Raw genomic sequence first — 14,700 nt, 5'->3', positions numbered from 1 at the left:
CAGTGGCTGTCTCTGTCACTCACCGATGATGAACCTCCTTACCTTGTACCATCTCCTTAGGCTGCAGTGACAGCTTGGAATCCCCACTCTCTATTAGGCATCATTAGGGTTAGAATTAATAGAGAGAGAAGACAAAACAAGACACAGCCCTGCCCCCGAGCCACTCAGCTCCTGTTTTTACACTTGAGTCTTCTGTCCCTAGATTTGTGCAGGCTGTTTGGACAGCCTTGGGCCACAAGGGGCTACTTAAATTAATTGAAATGATACACAGTTAGATACCCAGTTCCTTCGTCACACTGGCCCTGATTGAAGTGCTCGGTCGAACGCGTGTGGTCACCTTGGACAGCCCGGAACTAGAGCGTTTCCATCACCACTTCTGTTGGGCAGCGATGCTGTGGTGAAGTGGAGTGCAGACTACCTGTGCCTTTTTGGTATTACCACAGGATCTTTGCATTTGTAGGTAATTAACAGATGTTTGTTAACTTGATATTAAATATTTAAAAAATATTTTACTTGTATTTAGAGAGAGGGAAAGGGAGGGAAAGAGAGGGAGAGAAGCATCAGTGTGAGAGAGACATTGATCAGCTGCCTCTTGCACACGCCCCGCCCGGGGACCAAACCTGCAAATGCAGGCATGTGCCCTGACCAGGTGTCGAACTGACAGCCTTTTGCTTTGTGGGATGATGCCCAGCCAAGTGAGCCACACCAGTCAGGGATCGATATGAAATATTTTGACACTCACTTTACAGTATATGCGTATTTTATTTAGGCACATTTGTACTGTTATTTTTGTGACCTCTCTTAAAATCTTTGAAATAATTCAGCATACATTTCCCTCCAGCGTATGCATAATTTAGTTGTAAATGGAATTTATCCCATATTTGTTAAAATGCTAAGGAGTAAAATAGAAACTAAATTACCTGTAATGTGCTAGCATCCTTTAAACAAATGTCCAGATTTTCTGTTCTGGTATTTTAAAAACAATTCATACTTGTCAGCCTAATATAATCACTTTTAGTAAAATAATGAATCCCATTTCATAATTAGATTTTTCTCAAAACCATACCAACACCAGCCAGAGTGGGGAGCCAGAGAGTTTCTGAGGCCAGCCTGTTTAATTGATCAGAGATGCTAATTAGAATGAATTACAGAACACTAGAAATAATTTTCTTTTACAGAAGTAGTGGTTTGGTTTTACTTGTAGTTAGTGGGGTAATGTAGGCAGTCTACATTCTTACTGCACGTCCTGACCAATAGGAAGCGGGTTAGCAGAGCGGTGAGTGACTGCCCGGTCCTCATCACTAGAGTGGGCGTGGCAGGAAGCACTCCGGCCGGGCACCAGAGATCCGGGTCCTACTCTGGCTCTGCCGCTCGTTAGCTCTCCCCCCTCGGTTTGCTCTTCCGTGAGATGTCGTCCTGATGAAGGCAGGGACTTCTGTACTGCTGCGTCCCTCGCACCCTGCTATGCTCAGTAATTTCTAGATGGATAAATGAATGAGTGGAAATAGAGTATGGCTGGTTTTACTGATAATTTAGAAGTTAAAGCCAATCTGAATTTACAGAAGCACGTCCAACATGCCTTTTCTTGACCAAACACAGGGAGCACATTGCAACACTGTGCAAAGGCACACACAGCGCCCTTCATGACTTACATGGATGTAACACAGAAACACGGTATTGGTGAGCACAGCCCTGTGGGAGGACCAAGAGTCAGCCACAGATGCTGGATCGGGGTCCCCAACCCCTGGGCCATGCCTGATAGGAACCAGGCCACAACCAGGCAGGAGGGGAGCTTGAACGTAATGTGCTGGAATCATCTAGAAACCATCCCCCACCACCCTTTCCATGGAAGGATTGTCTTCCACGAAACCAGTCCCTGGTGCCAAAAAGGTTGGGGACCGCTGTGCTAGATTAAAGACTATATAAATATATGTAAGTGCATGTATACCCACATAAATTTTAGCGTAAATATCTCCATGTAGCAAAAAAGCCCAGGGGAAGGAAACACAGCTGTTTGGTATTCTAAGGCTTTTGCAGGGAAGAACTACTTGCAGATTTTAAGAAACATCACCGGGTTGGAGAGTAGAATCCCAGCAAATGTTGTCCTAGCACAAGGCAGCAGTTACATCTGTTTGTCCGGGGTAGTGTTGGGTTGGAGAAAATGAAAAATAGTTTAAATTTGTGACCCTTTGGATTTAAAAAAAACTTTATTAAACTTACTGCAGTGGCATTGACTAATGAGACCATGTGAGTTTCAAACATACCGTTCTGTAACACATAATCTGTATATTGTGCGTTTGCTGCCCAAAGCCAAGTCTCCTTCCGTAACCATATCTGACCCCTTCACTCTCCCTTCAGTTTTTAGAAGAAAGTAAGTTTTCCTTGATGAAAAGAAGCTGTTGAAAATTGAAAATTTGGTCCAATGAAACACATTTAGTCTTGGAAAAGCATTTATAATTAACATAACGTTTGCAGTGTCCCTTTAAAAGCAGTTTTCAAATTTATATTTTCAGCAATGTTGAGAATGACAGAAGACCACGTACTTCCTGAGCTGAATAAGGTAGTATATATATAATAGTGTGTTTTCCTAACGTGCCAACTGTGGCCTGACGGGGCTCAGCTTTGCCGAGCGTCTTGGTGCTCTTGTTAACCGTTATTATCAGTTAGTAGGTTGTCAGGCTACACAGGACACAGGTCTTAGTAAGCCGTCTGTTTTTTATGGCCCAGAGCACCTTTATTATGGCCCCTAATTTTATAAGACTTAACTTTCTTAAATCTTAAGCGCATTTTTATTTTCCCTAGAGATCTAGTACTTGGACATTCCCACCTACGTTGATATCTGTGAGCCCCGTTTCTCGCTGACTGTAAGGATTATCGCAGATGGCCACGCAGTCTGTTTCCAGCAGAGCTCACAGAACAGGGCAGAGTTCCCACTTGGTTCCCGGGTGCACTCGTCTGCCCCGCCCACACTGACTCAGGCAGTTTAGGTAATTGTGAGCCTGCAAAAACGGAGAGCAGCAAAATTGGCCTTGGTGGAGTAGATGAGCAAGGGACTGCGTCTCAGCACAGAGTAGGTTTGTGTGCTGTGGGCGACGGGGCTTGGAAACCAGGCAGGTGCACCTTAGCGGTTCTTTGACATCACTCCTGCCGTTATTTGGGGAGATGAAAGATGTTAATCCTTGGGTGGGACCTAAATGTGTACTTCTCTAAGGGCTGAAGAACTAAGGTGAGGGGAAGGGACGGTCATTGCCAGAAGCAGAGGCCAGTGCTGAAGCAAGCAAAGCTGCAGAGAGCAGCCCTTCACTCAGGTTGAGGTTACTTCTCTGGGCTGACAGTCCCCACCCCCGGGGGAGGGGCTCTGCAAGCGTCTTAGCACAGGTGTGGCATAATGAGCCCCTCTGCCGTGAGCAGCGCTGTGGCCGTTGGACTCCCAGAGTGGGAAGTGGGCTCGGATCTTGAGTCACATGCTTCCAGAACCCCAGCATTTCACGTGTTCAGAGCCACACCTTCTGGGCTCCTGTTGATACGTCCGTGAAGGAACTTTGCTTAATTGGCCTGAGGCTTTTGGCAAGGAATATGAGAGTCACATTTATTATTACATCATATTGCTATTTTGGGAAGCTCCCTTTTACCTTGATTTGTTTCCTTTTTGTTCCTTTTTTGTTTTTAATAGATGACTCAAAAAGATATCACATTTGTTGCTGAATTTCTTACTGAACATTTCAATGAGGTAGGAAATGGGTATTTCTGTAATGCTGTTTCTTCTTAATAATTGCCATATACCTGAGTAATGGTAGAAGTAGTCAGATTTAATGCTGTGTCAGTGGAGTCCTTACAGTTACGCTTTCTAAACTGTTGAACTAATTGAACTAACTGACGGCAGTGCTTGTTCATGACACAAAGCCCCAAAGTCGGACTTTTGTTTGTGTGTGTGTCTTACAGTCCACAACAGAAAAGAGTAACTGCCACTAACAGCTCTCTTAATAATACATTTTTGGTTTCAGCATAAGGTTTGTGTGTGTGTGTGTGAGCTGACTTATGAATTGAACTGTATTTACCCTTTCTAGGCTCCAGACCTTTATAATCGGAAAGGAAAATACTTCAATGTTGAAAGAGTTGGTCAGGTATGGGCTTTGGATTGAACTCAGTTAATTTTTTTAATTAAAAAATAATAATTGTAAAACATAGCAGTGTTCGTCTTTATCACCCCAGAGTTCATGGACAGTAACGTAAGGCCAGTTATACTCGTCTAGGAGCCCCGCCCTTTTAGTGAATTAGCTAAATGTAGCAGGTCTCTGAACTCTTTTACATTCTTAAAATTATTGAGGACCCTAAAGAGCTTTAATGTGGGTTGTAGCTATAATGGTAAATAGTATTATGTATTAGACATTAAACAGGTTAGAATATTTCTGAAGTAACTTAAAATAGTACTATTTTAAGTAGCTATTGTTTTAAAAAATAACAGTTCTAGTACATGCTAATATGAATAATTTCAATGAAAGATAATTCTGTTTCAGAAAATAAAAGTTAGTGGAGAGTGGTGTTATTTTATAATTTTGAAAGTCTTATGTCTGGCTCAACTGAAGACAGCTAGATTCTCATATCTTCTGCATTTAATCTGTCATGATACGTTGTTTTGGTTAAGGTATGTAAAGAAAGTCTGGCCTCATCCAGGTGTGTGGTTGGCGAGGGAGAAGTGTTTTAGTAGTGTTGTAGATAACCATGGGTGTCCCCGACACCGTGCTGAGTCCTGACAGGTGGTAGCATCTTAAAGGCTAGTTTCAGTGCAGACTCTAAATTGCATCAGTGGGCTTTTCATACTCTGACGTGTTGACGTCCACTCACCGACCTGGCACCTGGAAGGGCCCGTTACCCGGGCCTGGCCCTGTAATGCCACGGACTGGCCACTGGAAAATGCGGGCTCACTGAGTGCTGCAGACCTTGCGTGTGCTGCTGACACCTTCCTCCGGAAGGGTCCAGAAGTCAGAGTCCACTCCTGCCGTTGCCAGTCCCATCAGCCCTTTGGTACCGCAGAGCTGTCAAGCACTCGTGGCAGATACAGGTTTTCCAGAATTTTAATTTGTGTATACATGTTTAAATCTTATCATTGGCAACCAATGCTGGCGGTTGTTTTGCTTAAAGTGGCAGACTTACCTTTTTTGTTTTCAAGAAGTTACCTGCCAATACCCAATAACGAATAATCACGGTTTTTCTGCCAGTCACTCTTTCATGTAAAAATGGGATTCCGTGATCCGCAACACTGCCTGGCTTGAGTCACAACTGCGTTTTCATAGATGCTTCCCCCCGTGACAGCCATGCACTTTGGTGTGCTGAGTGCTTATGTGTACTGCCGGTCTCATCGCACAGAGTGTTAAGGATACTTGGACTCAGCGGCTAAGCTCCAGTAAAACGGGTCATTTCAGCAGCATCACCAGAGAGCAGTGAGACTGGGAGTGTGGCAGGAGGAGGACAGCAGCTGCTAGTGAGTTTTGGTGCCACTACTGTGACCCGCATCACGGTGCCAGACATTTTCCCACCCGTGCCTTTGACCATCAGTGCAGGTGTCATCACGGTGCAGAGGGCAGTTACTGAGAAAGTAGTGTTGGCCTCAGGAACCCCGAAACCGTTGGGGGACCCCCAGGGGCCCATGGACTACGTGTCGAGAATTGCTGCCATGGAGGGGATGGGCAGTTGGTTCTGTTCAGACTAATTTATGGATGTACATGCACAAGCTTAAACACGCTTCCTGAAAATGATACTCAAAATTCAAATTCCACTTATGGTCTCTGTATTTACAGCATTCTAATCTTTTAGTGGTTAGCAGTTTCTTCAGTTGCTTGGCACTTAGCAAATTTTGGTCACCTCACTTAGAGTAACAGCAATGTGCTTTCCGAGAGGGATTGGCAATAAAACTAACTTATTCGATAGAATAATGATAAATATAAACAGTTTTTGAAGCCTGACGTCTTTTGTATCCTGCATTTACATTTTCGATCCTGTATTTCTAGTACTTGAAAGATGAAGATGACGACCTTGTGTCACCCCCTAACACAGAAGGAAACCAGTGGTATGACTTCCTTCAGAACAGCAGTCACCTTAAAGGTATTTCCCAGACCAAGTGGATTTTGGCCAGTACTCTTATCTGTCTGAGACCCATACAGAATCTAACAGTTTTGCTAAACGCTTGCTGAATACTTTTCCAAGTGCTTTAGATTTATCTTCTGTGTCCATTTCATTTGATTAAAGAAACAGCAAAATAGCGAGTAGTATGTCATGTTACTGGGATCAAAAACACTGTGATATTAACTGCAGTATGGAAAGATTGCTTACTCTTAAGTATTACATTGTTTGTTTTTCACCTTATTAAAAAAATAGGATATTGCGAAGAAAACTGAAGAGGCTACCACTCAGAAAAGCTTGTTTGCCAGTTCCAATTTGTTAACTCCTAAAAGCATAGTGATGGTTTTAGGAGTTAACCGTCTCTGTATAACCATAGTGATGCATCGGTGTATTCTCCTAAGGTGGTAGCTCTTTTGTTTGCCCATCATGCCTTTCATTTTCTAGGATCGTAAAATGTTGAAGTGGTACAACTCTAACTGTCCAGCATTGTCAGAGATGCAACACAAAATCGCAATCATTGAGTGTGTCAGAACTTCGCCGCTTTGGATGAGAGTATTGTCAAAGTATTTGTTTGCTTTCTTAAAGAGTTATCTGGCCATAGTTTAGCTATTTCTTAGGATCCTTAGGGTAAGAGCCACGCATGTGTATTATCTCCTTCAGTCCTCACAAGAACCTGTGGGAAGGTACTTCCCATCCTTGTTTTAGTAATGAGGAAACCAAAGGCTAGAGAGGACGCAGCTCACACAGTTCACAGCGAGAGATGCAGCCAGGGTTCTGCTGAGCATGGAGACTCAGCTTCCTTTTCCACTGGGCTCTCTGGTAGTGTCTGCCACCGTGACCTGGGGTTGGTTATCCACACGCCACCATGACCTGGTGGCGGTTATCCACACGCCACTGTGATCTGGGGTTGGTTATCCACACACCACTGCGATGTGGGGTTGGTTATCCACATGCCCGAGGGTGGGAGGGAAGGGAAGGAATTTTTAGGCCCAGAACTTTGCTTATTGCTCTTTCATTTTAACCCTGCAAGTCCACATTGATTTTTAGGGCAGCATGTACAGGGTGGGACAAAAGTAGTTCACAGTTGTTCACAGGGAAAATAACACAATAATTAATAAATAATACAAAAATAAAGTCTGTTTCGCATGCTCATAACTGTAAACCTACTTTTCCCCCACCCTGTATTCTGTATTGTTTGAGAGTCTTAAGATCAGCAGAGAGGTGTGTTACGTGAGTTACCTGTTGAGTGGAGGGAGAATAAAAGCTGCCTCAGCGCAGGTTCTGTACTTACTCGGGATGCTCATGGAGTAAGGAAGGTGCCTGAGGAAGGCGATGGCTGTCTGCTAGGAGTGGCGGCCGGGGACTGTGTCACTATAGTGTCTAATAGCTATCCTGGGAACTTTGTTGGGCTAAAAAGAGAAAGAGATCCTGTACCCCTGCTCCCCCACGTCTTCTGTGGCTGAATAGAAACGCCTAATCTTAGCCACAGGCCTCAAGTTGGTCAAAGATGCACTTCAGATCTCTTACATGCTTAAGGTTTTGCTAGCATGTGAGTTCAGACAAGCTCACTAATCTCCCAGCTTCTTAAGTCTAGGATGAAGTAATACCAACTGTCATAATGGAAACTAGTAAGAAAACTTTAGCCCTGGCTGGTGTGGCTCAGTGGGTTGAGCACCGTCTTGCAAACCAAATGGTCACTGGTTCCATTCCCAGTCGGGGCACATTGCTGGGTTGCAAGTTAGGTCCCCAGTGTGGGGGGCGTGTGAGAGGCAATCACACATTGATGCTTCTCTCCCTCTCTTCCTCCCCTCTCCCAAAATAAACAAACAAACAAACAAATAAATAAATAAAACCTTTAAAAAAAAGAACTTCAAACTTCTAACACTTTGTAAAAGTCAGGGGCTAAATACTTCACGTGTGCACTTTGTTAGGATACATAGGAGAGTCCGTATTGTGTGAGGGGTCCAAGTCGGCGCTCTGGAAGCCCACTCTGCTGCTTTGTGGGAGTGGCTGAGAGCCTCACCCCTCCGGGCCCCAGTTTTCTCATCTGAAAAGGAGGATGGTAATAGCGCCCCCCTCGAACAGCTGTTGTAAAGACTGAATAATCTGGTTAAAGTACTTAGAATAGTGCCTGGCACATGGCATGTAAGCAGTCATTGTACTGCCAGTTCTGACACCAAGTCGGTGTCCTGAGAATTAGTTTAATTCTCACACTAACTACTTGAGTTAGCACCAGCTCCACAGGCCTAACGGCTCAGTCGCACAAGACTGCACCCTCTTCAGACCGTACTTGCAAGTGTACTTGCCCAGGTTACCCCCATTTCTGCCCCACAACTCCCCCACTTCAGCTTTCATAATTTGCTCAAATGGCTCGCAAAATTCAAACATACCCTTAGGGTTACTGGTTTATTATAAAGGATACCACTAAGGAACAGCCCAGTGGAGATGATGCATAGGGCCCAGCATGGGGGAGGGGTGTGGGCCCCTCCCCACTGCACCCCCTCTGAGAGCCTCAGGGTGCTCACCTGGACCAGGCCCTCTGCGCCCTGCTGTTCAGGGAATGCTGTGGGGTTTTCATTATGTAGGCGTGATCGAGTGAGCCATTGACCATTGGTGATTGAACTTAACTCCAGCTCCTCACCTTCCCCGATGCTGGGGGATGGGGCTGAAAGTTCCAAGCTTCTAATCCGGGCTTGGACTTTATGGGGCCCAGCCCCATACTGACACTAGCTAGAGGATGGCAGGTGGGCCCCCTCGGAACAACAGATGCTCCTGTCACCCCTGCCACTCAGGAAATCCCGGGGTTTTAGGAGCTCTGTGTGGATGGAGAAGGCAGAGGCCCCAGGCATTGTGGTTGTTGGTGAGACGATGTGAGGGTCCGATGTGAGGGTCCCGTGAAGTGGCCAGGGAGAGTTCCACTGTCAATCAGATAAGCTGGCTGGGCGGGAGGCCTCTTGTAAGGAGAACGTTTTCTTCTAATCAGCTGGTTGACAGCAGCTTGTTTGTCCTGTTTTTTGTTTGAACCAGAAAGTCCTTTGCTGTTTCCTTATTATCCCCGAAAGTCATTGCATTTCGTGAAAAGGCGGATGGAGAGCATCATTGACCAGTGTTTACAGAAGCCCGCGGTGAGTTCGAATGCGTCCCTCTGTGCGGGAGCAGCAGCCTCTGCGGTGCGCGGCCCCTTCACGCGCCCGGTCCCAGTCATTCAGATGAACCGTGTGAACATGCTGGCATCCGACCATTTTCGACCAGCACAACTGACAGTTTTATACGGTTCACCCTCATATGTCCTCTTACTACATAAACTAAAAAATAAAAAGATTATTGAAAGTTTTGGCATCTTTAGTATTTGTTCCAAGAACAAACTTACTGAAATGTTCTTAGTCACAGAGCTAGCGTATCTCTTACTTGCTACTAAGGAAGGATGACGGGTGCTCTGAGACCAGAGGAGGTGGTTCTTACCATGCCGTGTGCTTGTCTCCAAGGTCCTTCTCAGCTTAGAGCTGTCTTCTCTCTTTTCCTTGCTGTTAGAGCTGTCATTCAAGGTTCTTGTGTGAGCCCTGGCCAGTGTGGCTCATTTGGTTGGAACATTGTCCTGTAACCGAAAGGTTGTGGGTTCGATTCCTGGTTAGACACGTATCTAGGTTGCAGGTTCCATCCCTGGTCTGGGTGCATGAATCCCCAACATGAGCGCGTATAGGCAGCCAGTGGATGCCTCTCTCTCGCGTCAGGGTTTCTCTTTCTTTCTTCCCTTCTCTCTAAAAACAACGGAAAAACATCCTCAGGTGAGGGTTAAAAACAAAAAACAAGCTTCTGTGTGAACGGTTTGATGATCTAGATGATTTTTTACTAGACTTAACCAGGAATGGTGACTTACTTTCTGTAGAATATTCATCTGTGTATATGTAAGCGCTGTAATAATATTTTTAATCTTACTTTATTTAATAGGATGTAATTGGAAAATCAATGAATCAAGCAATCTGTATTCCATTATATAAAGATTCGAGAAGGTAATTCTGTTTGCCTTTTGGGTGGTATAATTCAGCCTCCAATTTGAAGTTTTCTCAAATTTTTCTATTTTGTTTCAGTGAGGACTCTGCGCGTAGACTGTATAAGTTCCCTTTCCTGTAAGTGGGTTCCTTCCCTAGCGTGTGTAACAGTACAGCTTGGTTCTCTTTGTTCTGTGCGTCGACAGCTGCGCGTCATGTTTGACTTTAATTTTTTTTCCTTAGGTGGAATAATAAGACTTCAAATCTACATTATCTTCTTTTTACTATTTTAGAAGATTCACTTTACAAAATGTGCATCTTGAGGAGACATACTGATATTTCCCAGTAAGTGTTAGTCCGAAATGTGAGTCAGAAGGGATAAGATTTACTTTTAATAATACGACATACAGCTTCTCTTCCCTACTTCTCAGGTTTTGGTTAAACTACCTTATGACTTTAAGCTTGTCACTGAACTGTTCTTGGTCTTAGTTTTCATGTTGTTAAGATAATGGTGCCAAATTAGGAAGCCATATGATATCTTCTGATTCGAAGACTGTCTAATGTACTGGTATATAGCAGTCACACGCAGGATTTTTTTAGGCGTAGGAAAAATCAAGAGTGGGAACTCAGGATTGCATGTCATGAGTTTGTGGAAGTTCAAAACCGCATTTTGGGTTCCTTGTAGAAAGAACTTTCACTGCAGGTTAAGTGTGTCTGTCTTTAACAAGGGGCCTCACCTGTGTAAACTTCGTTTGGGGGATCCAAAGTAAAAGTTCTGAAAGAAAAGTCATACTCAGAATGCCATCAGTATCTTAAATGGTTTTAAATCTGAATTTCAAGGACATTTTCAAAGCCAAGATACAGCCAAAGCAAAATAATTTGGTTGTTCCAGCCGCCCTTAATTTATAAGGTGTCTGGTTACTTCAATGACTGTAAGACTTTGAACTGAGTTGTAATTTCAGCGTTAGGCTTATCTGTCCAGGTGTTTAATCAGTGACCGGTGTCCGGGGTGAGCGTCACGGTGTTCTGGGCTGGGAGTGGCTGGTGCGTAGACGTCCTAGCACTGGTGGTCGTGTTTTCGAGCATCCGGATCATTGGCCACCGGGCTGGTCCACAGAGTGTCTCTTTTCTCTTTCTTCAAGATCTGTGAGTAATGGGCTGGTTGCTGTTAAATTTGGGAGCTTCACATATGCCACAACTGAGAAAGTGAGGAGAAGGTAATCCTTGAGTTTTGTTTGGAGTGTATGTATATGTGTGTGTGTATGTGTACGTATATGTGTGTGCATGACAATACAAATTATGGGAACACGGCTGGACTCAGTGCTAGGTACCCATAAGGCCTTCCACTTGCAACATAGCGGGCGGGAGTGGTCACACACTGTGCACTTACAAAATGAGTTGAACAGAACCTTACCACCCAGCAGCAGGAGTTTATGTAGCGAGGTTTCCCAGAATGGCCTCTGAGTTCTCAGCGTGTTAAGAAAGTGAGTGGTCCCAGGGGCGGAGGGCTGAGGGTCTTGTGAGCAACAGCCCTGGGAGGCGGTGGCGCTGCTGGTGTGGTGGGGTTTTCTCAGGGTGCGAAAGGGCAGTGGCACCCACGTTGTCCCTGAGCCTTTGCGGAGGACAGAAGTGACACCACCGTGGGCTGCTCTTTTTCTCCTTTACATAAAAGTATTTTGTAGTAACGTCTTCGAAGTTGTTGTGTCTTTGTATGTAAATCTTACTGTTACTCTCAGTTTTGTTAACTCAAAATTACACACATACGGTGTCATTCATGGAATTTCCGTGGGCTTAAGGCCTGACACTGACACTGTGAGCCAGCCTTACAGATGTTTTTTTTTCTCATGTTTGCCTATTTTTAGGGCCTAGTTATATTTGGGAATAATCAGAACATTAGGTCACTGATTTTAATAACTATAGGAATGATCCCTGAAAATACAGTTTTTCAGGTACCTGATTTTAGTGCAGACTAACGATATTTTTTAAATGTTATTGCATAGAATGTCACTTGATTTTCTTTGTCAGTTTTTTTCTGCTTGGTACAAGTCTGTTACGCGTACAGTCTCATCTCCGCAATTACGCCCGTCCTTCACGTAACAAAGCCTGTTCCGATTGCAGCACCTACAGTTGCCTGGACGCACAGTTCTACGATGACGAAACGGTGACGGTGGTCCTTCGGGACACTGTGGGGCGTGAAGGGAGGGATCGGCTCCTGGTGCAGTTGCCGCTGTCCTCAGTGTACGACCGGGAGGACTGTGAAGAGTACCAGTTCGCGGGGACATACTCTGCAAGGTGACCAGCTTGCCAGTTCATCTTTCTGGTGTATTAGCTAAAATGTTTTTTAACATATGCTATACACTCTAGTTCTTTAGGTATGCTAACTAATAGTTAGGGATAATTGCAAAGTCACTTGAGCAGAAATACTATTTTTTATTCCCAAAACTACTGGCTTCAACAGCTCTTTTGGTCCTTTGCGTTACAGGTAAATCAGTATTTGCTGGAACAGGGCTGGGAATTACTTGGAGTGGAGCATGGGACTCCATTAGCTCTTTTTCCATGAGTAGAGTTAAGCCCAGTTTGTAGCAGGGTTAGCTGTTTTAGGTCGCCATTAGTGTTGCCCTCCATAACTAGGGCCTCATTAGCCGAGAGGAGGGCGTGTGGCCGTCGCTGAGAGAGGGGAGGGCTTCAGTTGACTGAGGTTTAGTGAGCAGGTCCCTTCTCTGATTTAAAAATGTGTCTGCTCTCTTTGAAAGGGAGTTAGAAAACCTTACTAAGATGATATTCTGCCTATTTATGATTGTAGTATTTTCATGGAATATGGTACAACAGCTTTTTTATATAGTGGCTGGTAGAATTATAGTGGAAGTGGGAATATTGCTAAAAATTGAACCCGTGGTTGACTGGTACCACCCCTAGTAAACCAGGGAGGAAAATCCCCCTTTCATTCCTGGACCGGCTTTCCCTCCTCTCCAGGCTGGATGAGCAGCGTGCCGCCATCCCCACGCGAACCATGCATTTGGAGAAGCACTGGAGATTACTGGAAAGTATGAAAGCCCAGTACGTGGCTGGGAATGGCTTTCGCAAAGTGTCCTGTGTGGTAAGCATCCCCTCGCTGTTTGCTGAGAGTCGCAGGGGAAGTGGCTGTGTCTCTGTAAGGTCTTTGCAGTGTGAACGTTTTGTGATGAGTTGCTTTTATTGATTATGAGCTTGTCCATCACCTTAGCTGTTTAGTTCTCTTGTTCTGAGAAAGCTTCCTAAGTAGTTAACAACAGTTTTAGACTTTGATGATGAAATTTGTATTTCTCCAGCGTTGTGTGTGGAGATCCTTTCTGCAAAGAGAAGGCTTCAGTTTAGTGATTTTGTTGTGAATTCATGGGAAAATAGTTTTCCTATAAAACCATTCTTTGTTTGAACTTCTGATTTCTAATTACTTACATGTACTGTATTAGCTAAATCATTAAAGTGAAAAATTCCGTATCTGCCCTTTTTCTCCTTTAGTTAAGCTCAAACCTCCGTCACGTGCGAGTGTTTGAGATGGACATAGATGACGAGTGGGAGCTGGACGAGTCCTCCGACGAGGACGAGGGGGCGGCTGCCGAGCCTGTGAAGGTAAAGGGGGAGGTCCTCTCCGAGTCGGAGGCCGAGACCCCACACGCTGGCGCCGCCGACCTGGCCCCGGGGATGGTCGTCAAAGTGGAGAAGCTGGACCCCGAGCTGGACTCCTAGTCTGGGTGTCACTGTGTTGTGTGTCCTCATTTTGTTGGAGAGGACACAGGTGATAGCTGAAACCATTTTTAAATGTCCTGAACCATTTTTAATTCCTTCTTTGTAACAAAGAAATAAAGAGTAAATTTTGTTCTCATTCTGCTTTATCTTCCCCTTACTAGAATAGTCACTGTGATAGACTTTCTTTTTGCTGAAATTCCTTTGTACGTATTACTGTGTGCAGCACTCGTGTTTAAAGTTGTGAAGAAAAAGGTAGGTGTGAGGAATCCTTTCTATGTCAGGAAAAAATTATGTTTAAATAGTCATTCTCATTGCCCTGGCTGGTGTAGCTCAGTGGATTGAGCGCAGGCCTGCGAACCACACAATCATGGTTCGATTCCCAGTCAGGGCACATGCCTCGGTTGCAGGCCAGTTACCAGCAGGGGACGCACGAGAGGTAACTATACACTGATGTTTCTCTCCCTCTCTCCCCACTTCCCCTCTAAAGATAAATAAATAAAATCTTTAAAAAATTAAATAGTCATTCACTGGACATTCTGATGAACCTGGTGGTTTCGAAACGTAGACAGCATTTGTTCCTGTTTTCCATCTTCCTCTTTTAGTTTACTTCAGGTCTCAGAACGCTTTCAAGATGTTGTTTCCAAAATACACTGATTTACTGTGATGCCAGATAAGCCAAAGATGGACACTGCCTCTCCGATCTGAACAGTGGCAACACTGCTCGGCAGCTGCAGGAGCATCACGTTGCACTGTATCAGCGCTCCGAATTCTTGGAATCAGCAGGTGTCTGCATGTCGTTTTCCTCTGTTCAGAATCGGTCAAGGACGCTCGGGAAGGTGGGCGGCGTGGGTCACAGAAACGTAGC

General features: G+C 44.7%; 1 protein-coding gene across 2 annotated transcripts in view; it reads left to right on the top strand.

Annotated features, from left to right (window-relative positions):
- ANAPC4 (anaphase promoting complex subunit 4) overlaps nt 1-13,964 on the top strand; it is a 33,160-nt gene extending 19,196 nt beyond the window's left edge. For both annotated transcript variants that reach the window (XM_037044798.1, XM_037044788.1), the window contains 12 exons: nt 2,514-2,560; nt 3,674-3,730; nt 4,068-4,124; nt 6,009-6,102; nt 9,148-9,245; nt 10,069-10,130; nt 10,209-10,247; nt 10,353-10,454; nt 11,252-11,326; nt 12,228-12,401; nt 13,083-13,206; nt 13,608-13,964. In XM_037044798.1, the coding sequence (XP_036900693.1) occupies nt 2,514-2,560; nt 3,674-3,730; nt 4,068-4,124; nt 6,009-6,102; nt 9,148-9,245; nt 10,069-10,130; nt 10,209-10,247; nt 10,353-10,454; nt 11,252-11,326; nt 12,228-12,401; nt 13,083-13,206; nt 13,608-13,835 (1,157 nt within the window). In that variant the 3' untranslated portion in view covers nt 13,836-13,964. The remainder of the gene's footprint in view (nt 1-2,513; nt 2,561-3,673; nt 3,731-4,067; nt 4,125-6,008; nt 6,103-9,147; nt 9,246-10,068; nt 10,131-10,208; nt 10,248-10,352; nt 10,455-11,251; nt 11,327-12,227; nt 12,402-13,082; nt 13,207-13,607) is intronic.
- Nucleotides 13,965-14,700: the final 736 nt, after the last annotated feature.

Source organism: Sturnira hondurensis, unplaced genomic scaffold (assembly GCF_014824575.4).
Source record: "Sturnira hondurensis isolate 20B ecotype Veracruz unplaced genomic scaffold, ASM1482457v3 Scaffold0000780, whole genome shotgun sequence".
Lineage (NCBI taxonomy): Eukaryota > Metazoa > Chordata > Mammalia > Chiroptera > Phyllostomidae > Sturnira > Sturnira hondurensis.
The sequence above is the reverse complement of the archived record's forward strand: the minus strand, read 5'-3'. Positions and strand labels throughout refer to the sequence as shown.